General features: G+C 40.2%; 1 protein-coding gene across 7 annotated transcripts in view; it reads right to left on the bottom strand.

Annotated features, from left to right (window-relative positions):
- KANSL1 (KAT8 regulatory NSL complex subunit 1) overlaps window positions 1-12,058 on the bottom strand; it is a 171,065-nt gene that overhangs the window by 11,037 nt on the left and 147,970 nt on the right. For all 7 annotated transcript variants that reach the window (XM_027081314.1, XM_027081320.1, XM_027081319.1 and 4 more), the window contains one exon: window positions 7,086-7,257. In XM_027081314.1, coding sequence (XP_026937115.1) covers window positions 7,086-7,257 — 172 coding nt within the window. The remainder of the gene's footprint in view (window positions 1-7,085; window positions 7,258-12,058) is intronic.

Below are 12,058 nucleotides of genomic sequence, written 5' to 3'. Positions count from 1 at the left end.
TACACAAGTATGTCACTTACAAAAAGCTGTTTTACTTTCTAATTTGTATGCCTTTTATTTCTATTTCTTGTCCTATTATTCTGGGTAGAACCTCTAGTGGCAATCTGAAACTTACATTTTTCCTTTTTATAGTCTCATTCTGAAACTTCACCACCATGGATATAGGTGTGGGTCTTTTTTCAGGGTTCTGAAAAACTTTCCATGGTCCTTTTTAATCTGAAGACCAGAACATCTCTCTTTAGCTCCCAGTTCCTCCTGGGAATCATTAACTACCTGGGACATAGTCAAAGTCCAAGCCCCTGGGACTTCCCTGGTGGCACAGTGGTTAAGAATCCGCCTGCCAATGCAAGCGGCGTGGATTCGAGCCCTGGTCCGGGAAGATCTCACATGCCATGGAGCAACTAAGCCCGTGTGCCACAACTACTGAGCCCACATGCCACAACTACTGAAGCCCACATGTCTAGAGCCCGTGCTCTGCAACAAGAGAAGCCACCACAATTAGAAACACTTGCACCACAACAAAGAGCAGCCCCTGCTCGCTGCAACTAGAGGAAGCCCAGGCACAGCAACGAAGACCCAATGCAGCCAAAACTAACATAAATAAAACAAATTTAAAAAAAAAAAAGGTCCCAGCCCCTGAGTTCATACCCGCTGCTGTAGCAAAGAATGAAACACCACCGCTTTATGGAAAAGGGGAAAAATCCAACCTAGCTATATTCCAAAACAAGTCCAAACTTATCACCCAGGCAAATGCCCAGGTCCCATCCTTAGTTCTGTGTCCTTTTTCACTGTGGGCAAAGAACCTTCCCCTACCAGCTCCTACCCCATAGGAGTTTACTCAAAAGCATGTGCTTTGGGCTCCCCTTTTTTCTAGTTTTATTTCTTCACAGTTATCCTGTTTGTTTTCCAGCTTTCAAAAATCACTCCAAACTCTATTCACCAATGGCATGCCTTCTTTTTTTCAGAATTGTTAGAGGTTTATTTAGTGTATTTTCTAAACATTATTGGGGTTTTGGTGCCCAGGGAGGATAGCTTAATCTGATGTGCTTAATCTGAGCTAGGAATGGGGGGCAAAGAAGAGGGGAATAAATGAACATTTACTAAACCCATTATACTGTGGCTGGCACTTAATCTTCGTAACAATTCCATGATGTAAACATTACTATGCTCCCTTTAAAGCGAAAAAACAGATCCAGAAAGGTGAATTAACTGTCAAGGTTACACAGTTTAGTAAGTAACAAGCAACATTCAAACTCAGGTCTGTAAAATCCTAAAACCTATATTCTTAGCCACTACACCATGAAATTATTCTTTGGCCCAGAGAATGGAGCAGTTTAATCCTGGGGTGAAATCTGATATTTCTCAAATTATTCCCAAGGAACTGTAGAGTACAGGATATTTTTCAAAAGAGTTCTGCAGTGTAAAAAAGAAACTCCTTCCTATAGCATAGACCATGTATTTCATGACACTTCAAAGAACAAGATACATCTCTGGGAACAGTGCTATCTCCTGAAATTTTTTCCCATAATCATTCTTTCTCTTCTACACTTAAAAACAAATTCACCTATCCCAAACCTTAACACAAATATATCAGCTTTCAGCCAGGCCAACGATATCAGAGCTCATTGTACTCCCAGTCCTTAGATCCCACCCAAGGCCCTCAATAAAATGGTTTGATTTTCCCACCCCCCAAAGGTCAAATGTTAAAAAAAAAAAAAAGATTTCCCAACTAAGAATTAAGTTTAGAGGTATTAGTAGTAAAAATTCCTTGCTCTAACTCAGAGTGGTTGGGGAAAAGTATATAGGAAATAAAGCATCGTCTAGAGGAATTCTGAAAGCTGGGCTGAGCTTGAAGGTATAAAGAAGGCTCAAGAAGTGGTAGAGCACCTCCTCTATATCCCAGGATACCCCTTGGTCAGCAGGAGAGTTATTCCCCCTTGGCAAAGGTTGGTTTTTTTTGTTTTTTTTTTTGCCATGCCACGCAGCATGCAGAATCTTCCCTGAGCAGGGATCGATCCCCCTGCATTGGGAGTATGGAGTCTTAACTACTGGACTGCCAAGGAACCCTGCAAAGGCTGTTTAATGGGACTACAAAAGCATAGTAGTTTCACTGTCTTTTCCTTTTATTTTCCACAGTCACTGTGCTCCCAAACCTGAAAATTAAGCCAGGGAGAAAAGGAAACAGGATATGGTTATGGTGGAAATTAGTAGTCCTAGACACGGGTCCTCGTCCCATCACTGAGTAGGAGAAAACAAGAACAAATCACTTAGCTGGGCTTTAGCTTCTTCATCTGTAAAATGAGGCAGCAAGACTTGATCAGAGCTGGTAACATCCTAGCACACATGCTCTAGCTCTCTCCTCTTCTGTCTGCTGCAGGCACAGGCTACTCGCAACATTCTTTCTGTTGTACCCCAAGACCTTAGACCCATCTCAAATAATTAACTAGTTAATTAAATCCATACAGACAACATCAATCAATTCGAGTTAAGCACGAGAGAAAAGACATTTATATGTTATTGCTAGACCAGATGACTACTGATCTCTCAACTCTAACATGTTAAATCAATGAGTCTTCAACTAAAACTCCACTCTTAATCCCCTCCCCTCATTTAAATGCTCTGAAGCGGAAGCTGGCACAGTGTAGACCACTACTGCCTTGTGCTCTGGAGCTGAGGTACTAAGCAGAACCAAGAGCAATTTCCCCTATGAGCCCATTGAGTAAGCAGTTAGGGATAATAACAAACTGTTTAAGGGACTCAGGCTGCTAGAAGTTTGCTGTGTTTTAACTGCTTTTATATGAGTAAAGAGAAACTCAAGTTAAACCCCCCAGTCAGTGAACAAAAATGATCTCTTAGGAATTGCTGGTCTGAGTTCCTGTTCTGAGTAATAACACCTGGGATCTACAGAGCTACAACTCTGAAACAGATTGGATATAGAGGACCTGAAAGTAAGCAAAGAGTTGTAAAAATGGAAGAGAACACAGTAGGGACCCATTCAGCTAGAGGACTCCACACACTGCATGCCTGCATAGGTAATGGCTATTAAAGTATATTATCAAACAGGAAGGTGCAGATCCTTGAAATGCAGATCAATGACAGGAAACATCATCTTAGGTTACTATTTCCTCAAACAAAATGAAAAGACTTTAACTTCAGGTCCACCAGGGTCTGACACTCCAAGATTAACCTGTTTTACTCATTACTTTCCACCATTTTCTCAAGAACACTTTCTTGTGGTGTTTTGTAATGCTCACTTCCTCCTCCTGCTGGTAAGGTGCAGTGGCCTCATGTATACAGCTAATTGTCTTGGCAAGCTCTCTCAAAAGAGCATTGATCTTCACAGCCAGCAGGTGGTGCTCTTATTAAGCACAAACCTAAATCTAAACATTCTTTTCCCCAAGGTTATATACATCCTCTACATTTCAAGCTAAGGATTAACTGGCTTGATTAAGTGAGGTAATAAGGAAACAAGCTCCTCTTTCTGGAGTACTAAAGGGTTATCACACCCTAATGTCTCCACCTTCCAGTCAGGCAGCAGTTCCTCAAATTAATGGTAGCGGCTGAGGTGTGGCAAGATGGAAGATAGAACTCTAAGATTAAGAGCTGCAGTTGGTTCCCATCCTCACAAAGTACACAAACTGGTTAGGAAACATTAGTAAAACTCTACACGAAAATGAAAAGTTGGAAGTCCCGCCGTCTTTAAATACAGTCTAGGGAAGAGGCTGCAAAGGGGTGGCGCAGAAGTCAGGTGTGGAGCACGTCTGACCCACACAGGGTGCTGGCTGCTAGTCTTCACCATTACTCACTATTCTACACAGAGATATTTGGGGCATCTCAATACTTTAGGAGGTGCTATTCCCATCTTTGTGGCCCTGGGAATCTTCCAGTTTACAAATAGATAGCATTCTGAATGTGGCAGTTGTCTGGATCAAGTCAAAATTATCCCGATAGTCACAATATTAGATACACTAATTAGGTCCCCGAATCAACCCACAGAAAGTCTAATTTATCCATAGGCAGATATGTTAATCATTCTACTTGGTATATATACTATTCCCCTGTACAGTCTCATAAGTAGAGTTTAATGACCAACTCGCTTGTCCAAACCCCAATGTCATGGTTAGGAGCGGTGTGTGTGTGTGTGTGTCTGTGCGTGTGTGTGTGTGTGTGTCAGAGAGAGGGGAGAGAAGGGGGAAAGGCAGGAGGGGGAAAAAGTGGTGGGGGAGACAGGACACAGAGAAACGGCAGGCAGGAAAATGAAGACCACAGAGACCATAGAAAGGGGTCTCCTTCCTTTCCCCCTCATTTGCTACCTATAGTTGCTTGGAATGGAATGGAGTGGGGAAGTGTAAGGGCAGCAGTCAGATTTATAGATACGATGCAGTCAGAAGAACAGAAAGTGTTAATAGGGAATGGGTACCTCCTAGTAGAGATGCTGAATGATGGAACAGGAGACGCCAGGCAAGTGTTTCGGGCATATCTGATCAGGGGATGGGAGACAGAATTCACAACTATACATGGTAATACTGCTGACAAAGGAATGATCAACATATTTATCAACTGATATTCAATGAGTATGGAAGAGACCTTATCAGAATCGGATATAACTATAGGCTTCAGCCTTCTTTATTCAAATATGAGACCATACAATTCAATATTGTAATCCTGAGAGAGTAACTCAAGAAATGTTCCCAAATCATCCTGGTGTCTCTGTCTGTAGCTACAGTCTGGAAACAGGTAGAAACCTGACTTCTCTTAATATCCTGGCTGGGGAGAAACATGAACTATAGTGAAAAGAAGGACAGGTATCAGATGACCTCGGTTTGAATTCTGGAGCCTTCTACATTAGCTATGTAGCCTGAGATAAACCACAACCTCTCTAAGCCTATTTCTTGATCTGTAAAACTGAAGTAAATTTTTAAGAGTACTGAGAGAAGCAAATGAAACAAGTATAAGAAAAGTGCTTGTAAACTATAAAACACTATATAAATATTATCTTAAGTTATGTAAGTTATAATCCAAATGGCAAGAAAGGGTAAATGTCAATGACTCTGGAATCTGAAGTACAGAGAAGGATGTTGTAGTGTTTTCTACTCATCATGTTCTAAAGTTTATTTACTGCTCCACTACTCCTGACCTAAACCCCTGCCTAGCTTGCTATCCCTATGTTTCAAGTTCTCTAAATATTTCCACTCTTACTAGAAGTCATGTAGCAGCAAGAATATTATACCATGCCTTTCTTACAGTTGAAGGGAGTCATGATAGTAAGGCTTGGAGTAGCTCAACAGATGTAGGTGACCAAGAAAGAATCCAGTCATTTGAAGAACAGATAAGGAATGAGGGGATTACAGTCATCTAATGTTTGATCAATTAGAAGATGGGATTCTCCAGGATAGTTTATCAGTAATGACTGTTTGTATAAATAAAGTTTTATTGAAACAGCCACACCCACTTGCTTATACATGGTCTACGACTGCTTTTGTGCTATATGGGCAGAGTTGCCTAGTTATAACATAGACTAAACCTAGCCAGTATGATCCATAAAGCCTAAATTATTTAGTATCTGCCCTTTTATGAAAAAGATAATATACTACTGATGCTAGAAAAAACTTGGGTTTTCTTCTCATGCCAATAAGTAAATCTTACATCCCATATAATTCACATTCCCCAGACTCCTGTTTTAGTTATCCTCCTTTCAAAAACTTGTACAGACTATCTGTAAGGTGCTATGAAGGATAGAGCAGGAAGAAAAACATGGTCCCTTATCCCGAGAGAACTTAAAATTTAACTAATGGAAAATAAGGTCATAAACAGCCATCATATAAGCCATAACACATAGATAAAATAACACAGTGATCCAAGAGGGGCCAGATCATGAGATTATTTGCAAATCAGTGAAACAAATCCAGATTATGAAAACACTGGCTTCCTGTAGTCTACAGAACAGTTTTCAACATTTTTGCTCATGTACCCCCACCATTTGAAATGTAATTTTTTATTTTTTAAATTTTAAAATTTTTTTGGCCACACCGCGAGGCTTGTGGGATCTCAGTTCCCCGACCACGAACTGAACCCAGGCCCTGAGCAGTGAAAGCATGGAGTCCTAACCACTGGACCGCCGGAGAATTCCGAAATACAGTTTTTAAGAAAATCATAAACTCAGACAGTTGTAAAGGCTGTATTTTCTAGAATACTACATGCATTAAAGATATTTATTTATACCAACACCTCAGCATGTACATATATAATATTTACCTTAACTAAAAAAAATCTTTTACACCTACTTATTCAATCAGACTACAGTCACAGTAAAATCTAATTTCAGTTGTTAATTCTTTCTCTTTTTAAAACTTAAATACTGTACAGTTGACGTGCAATATGTTAGTTTCAGGTGTAAGTTATTAATTCTCTAAATATTTATTTTAAGGTGACAGAAAAGGCAGAGAATCTTGCCTTAAGTTATATACAAAAAAATAATGTACCTCCATCTTCATTATTTTTTATTCAAAACTTTTTTTACTTAATTCCCACAGGATTCTTCTTCAGGAGCCATGAACTCTGAAAATGGTTCCTTTGGTGTCCCTACTGCCCAAGGTTTTTATACTCTGGGGGGCAAGACCCACAGCAAGACTCAATATGGGTAAGAGGAATGACTTTCACGTAGTGGGAGAAAAGCAATTATGAAAAGGGAGGTGGAAAAGGAAAATTGGCAGACACGGAGGCTTATCAGGTAGATCAACTTAGCAGCGCTGCCCATGCTGTTTTACATCATGGCACACATAGATAATACATTTTTTAAGACAGACTCTGTATAACAAGACCAGGCTCCAAGCGTTGTGGCTGGAGGAAACTGTCCTAGCCTCACCATTTGAAGTGTTAGGGGAATTTCTCTCTTAGCAAGCTGCAAAGTTTTAGTGGCACATTCCAGTCTGGGAGATCTATTTGCAAAATTCTAAGAGAAGACTTTATTGACAGCAATACCTTGACAGTACCTGGGAGTTGTACCAGAATCTTGGCCGACTTTCTTTCACTTTGAACCCTTTAAGTCTCACGTATTAGACTTTATATTATGTAGACTTTCTTACCATCTGGAAATGCTAGAACCGGGTGAACACAAGAATCCAACTGGGAAAGGCGTTCCAACAGAGGGGCTTCATAGTGGATTTCTGGAGGCGTGGTGCTGGCACTGCCTGAGCCACACAGTGCACAGGAGGGGTTCACATCACAGCCAGAGCGCACTGTGCTGTTCCGGTGAACCTGTGAAAAGTCAGACAAAACTGACAACTCAGTGTCTGATAAAAACCCAGCTCCCCATTCAGTATCCCAAAGATTCAAAAGGCCCTCTCTAGGGACTTCCTTGGCAGTCCAGTGGTCAAGACTCCGCACTTCCAATGAAGGGGGGCACGGGTCCGATCCCTGGTCGGGGAACTAAGGTCCTGCATGCCGCGCAGTGCGGCCGGAAACAAACAAAAAATCATTATGATGTACACCTGAAACTATATAATGTTATATGTCCATTATACCTCAATAAAATAAGAAATAAAATAAAAGTGACCTGCAAGCTAAAAAAAAAAAAAGGCCCTCTCTAGATACATATATGACACCAAACAAAAAGTCTGACCAGTTTGTTAAAAGATTTCCATTTCTCCAACACATTAACCTTCAAAGTAATTAAGTAAACCTGCTTCTTCTCCAATGAAGACATCAAGTTATGTGAAGCCCTTAGGTCCTTACCAAGAACACTTTACAAAGCCTGTATGTTTCTACCACCTTGATGGTTTCCCACCATCTGCTAAGGTGAATAGCTGGCTCCAGATTTCTGGCTGGAACATGACTTTGCCCTCTTCAGCAACTTCATCCACCTAAGAGCCATACTAATGAATAACAAACCATACCTCTCCTGTTCTTTTCACATCTCCTGCTATAAAAAGACTTCCAGGTGGCCTGAAACGACACGGCAAATTTCCGTGGACTACACAGAACTCATTAGCTACTCTTTAACCTAGCCTAAAAATCTACTGTTATAAAGCTCATACTTAAGTAATGAAAATGAATTTGGGATGGTGAGTGTTCATACCCACAGTCTTTGTGTTAGATTAACTCCAATGGGATAGAAATCATTTTCATTAAACGTCCTTTGTATACATGTTAGCAGGATAAGAAATACCTCTCCAGCTAAGTCCACAGTCAAAAATAATCACAGTTGGGCTTCCTCAGTGGCGCAGTGGTTGAGAGTCTGCCTGCCGATGCAGGGGACACGGGTTCGTGCCCCGGTCCGGGAGGATCCCACATGCCGCGGAGCGGCTGGGCCTGTGAGCCACGGCTGCTGAGCCTGCGCATCCGGAGCCTGTGCTCCACGACGGGAGAGGCCACAAGAGTGAGAGGCCCACGTACCGCAGAAAATAAATCACAATCAAAAATAATCTAAGTCTTCAAAAGATTTAATTCTGTTAAAAACAAAATGGGATTTTTATGATTTTGTGCTTTGAGGAGAAAACTTCAGGTCATGCTGAATGCAGGATCCCTAGGTTCTTGTGTTAGGATGAACAAGTCTGGCATTTGCCAAATCATGACCACAAAAAAGTCATCTGGGTAGCATGCAGTCCTAGAAGAAGGGACTTGTCTGTGGAATGACACTATGACAAGGGATGCTAGGAGCAAAGGTAGTATCATAATAAAGACAAAAGGGTAGCATCAAAACTCTGTAACAACTGTGAGAGGCGCATTTAGTTTCAGCACACCCAACTCTTGAAAGCTGTTTGCCTTCACAGACACGCACAGAAGAAAGATAAATATGAGAACAATGCAGTCTTTATCAACATTGCCCAACTGCCTCCTTCTTGCAGCGACATAGATGGGTGGCATTCAAAGAAGGCCCTGTGAAGGTTAGACTGGGCAACTTACGCTAAAGTAAAAGTATTCTAATAAGCTGCAATTGTAGATGCCTTTGAAAGGAAATTATACCAACTAAACACACACTTCTGTAGACATTAACTGGTACTGTTTTGGGAAAAAATACCTCTTGCAACCTATTTAACCAGGGCTGGCTTTCTGGGGGAGGTAACATTTTGAGGCAGAGAGAGAGAGGGGCCTACGTTGGCAGGGACAAAGACCACAGACTGCACAGGAGATGAATGGGAGGGTTTAGGTAATCAGAATCCAAAAATGGCACCAAAACTTTAAACACTGACAAGATTAGAAAAACATATAAAAATCAGAATAAGAAATCTTAAAAGGGAGGTATATTTTCTCCTCATAAATTAACCCATGACATCAATCAGCTCTCCAAGTGGGCAATGCACAGCATTCCATTTTATAGACTGGATGTAGAGTAAAAACGATATGGCAAGAGGAACAAACTAGGAGAAAGATTAAATAAAAACTGAAATTACCAAAAGAAAAAATACATGCTAGAAACAGCAAATTTAAGAACTGCTCTTTGGGAGTTTTTTCTCCCCCTCTTCCCAAACCCACCTCAAGAATGGCTTAGATAGGAACAGAGCAATTAATTAGATAAACTGTAAGACTGGCCTAATAAAGAGAAAAAAGGAAAAAATGCAAACATATAAGAACTCCTCAAAAAAGCACTAGTTAATTGATAAACTGGATACAAGATACAATAGTGTAGACACATACACACAGCCAAGTTAAAATAAAAATAAATAGTCTTGACATAATAATGTTATCCAAATAAAACACTAACATGTAGAGAGATGCAGAGAGAAGGAGGATAGAGGAATGTGCAAGAAGCCACTGACGTGGTCATGATGGTGGGGAGGAGATTAAGGAGAGCTTTCATTTTCCACATTATGCATTTCTATAATGTTTAAATGTTACAATTTTTATATTCCATCTAACTGGAGAATACAATACACATGCCTTAAATAAAGGCAGGGGCTCAGACTACTCTTGTGTCCTCAGTGAAGTCTTTAAAAACACTGAAGAACAGATAATTTCTATTCAATTAAAATGGCTGGTGCTAGCATAAAGAAATTAGATTTGTAGGGCTTCCCTGGTGGCACAGTGGTTGAGAATCTGCCTGCCAATGCAGGGGACACGGGTTTGAGCCCCGGTCTGGGAAGATCCCACATGCCGCGGAGCAACTAGGCCTGTGAGCCACAACTACTGAGCCTGCGCGTCTGGAGCTTGTGCTCCACACGAGAGGCCGCGACAGTGAGAGGCCCGTGCACCGCGATGAAGAGTGGCCCCCACTCGCCGCAACTAGAGAAAGCCCTCGCACAGAAACCAAGACCCAACACAGCCATAAATAAATAAATAATTTTTTTAAAAATGAGTTTTCATCAGAATTTTAAAAAAATTAGATTTCTTTAGTCCTCTTAGAAAAATAGAATTGATTTAAAACCTGATAAAAAGTATGTGCACACATACTTACACACCAACCTTACTTTTGAATGAAAAACTGTGAAGTGTTAATAGAACCTAGAAGTATATAAAAATATCTTAATTTATTAAGAGATAAATTTGGGGAATTTTTTTGAAGGACAGTTCGGGCAACTTTAAATATACACACACAGAATTAAGATGTCAAATTATACACATGTATTTATTTATTTGTTTATTTTTAAAACCACAAAAAAATAAAAACAACCTACCATGAGCAAGTGGGATTTATTGCTGGATATCAAAAGTATTTGATATTAGGACATCAATTAATACAATTTCACACTGCCCATTCAACATCTCCACTTAGATGTCTTAACAGGTATTCAGAGTTAGTGAGTTAACACTGAGCTCCTAACTCTTCCCAACTTCCAGTTGCTCAATCATAAATCCTTGGACTCATCCTAAACTCCTTTATCATACCCCCAAACCAATTATGAAATCCTATCGTCTCTGCCTTCGAAATGTATCCAGGATCTGACCACTTCATACCACCTCAACTGCAGTCACTATCTTTTCTCATATGGGTTTCTTAAATAGCTTCCAAACTGGTCTTCCTGCTTGTCCCTCCTTCCAGTTATTTGACACAGTAGTTGATGTAATCTTGTTTTACAACCTCAGTCAGACCATGCCAGTCCTCTGCTCAAAACCTTCCAATGGCTCATCTCATGAGGAATAAAAGTCAAAGTTCTGGCACTGGTACACACAAAGCCCTATACCATCTGTCACTTCTATCCCCTCTCTGACTTCATTTCCTGCTTCTCTCCTAGCTCACGCTACCAGTTCCTCTGACTTCCTTGTTCCTTCCCCAAAATGACAGGCAAACTTCCTGATCACAGGCCCCTGCCCTTGGCTCTTCTATTAGCTCCATGGTCATTCCCTCACCTCAGGTGTTTTTCTCAAGTGTCATCTTCCTAAAAATAACTTTTATTTAGAAACATACAAGTGACCAAAGAGTCTATCTATTCTTGACTATAACAACAATAAAAAAAATACTGGAATAGGTTTAACTAGAAATTTTAAGCACAAAGCTTAAAGCTATTAATTATTAATATTCTACAGATTAATCTATAATCTTAAACTCAGTAGGTTTTTGGTACAGAAGAGAGAAGAGACAAATGTAACTTAAATAAACTACAAACTGGAAGAATAAATGCCAAGGGGAAAAGTTCCCAGAAATTTTCTGATAAGCAAAGGTAGACGGGAGTGATATGCCCTACCACATTTTAAAAGTTACAGTAATTTGAAAAAATATGCTACTGGTTAAGGAACAGAAAAATTAATTAAACAAAAAGAAAAAATAGATCAATATATATAACATGACAATTTAATGTTTAACACAGGCAATATTTCTAAATGAATTAACTAAAGAAAGGGTCAGGGGGAGATGACTTTTCCAATAAATGAATCAGGGAAATCAAGGTCTGGGGGTGGGAAGAAGTTGGATTCCTACTTCACATCAAAATAAATTCCAAAGGTATTAAAGATTTAAAGATAAAACAAACATGTTTAAACTGTAAAAGAAAAATTATCTGTCAACATACAGTAGTTAAAAGTATGGGCAGGGCTTCCCTGGTGGCGCAGTGGTTGAGAGTCCATCGGCAGGCCACAAAGACTTTATTGAGGGGACGCGGGTTCGTGCCCCAGTCCAGGAGGA

The sequence above is a fragment of the Aethalodelphis obliquidens genome, unplaced genomic scaffold (assembly GCF_003676395.1).
Source record: "Aethalodelphis obliquidens isolate GAN/ISIS:26980383/991018 unplaced genomic scaffold, ASM367639v1 scaffold44, whole genome shotgun sequence".
Taxonomy (NCBI): Eukaryota; Metazoa; Chordata; class Mammalia; order Artiodactyla; family Delphinidae; genus Aethalodelphis; species Aethalodelphis obliquidens.
Note: the sequence above shows the minus strand (reverse complement) of the source record. Positions and strands in the feature narration are given on the sequence as shown.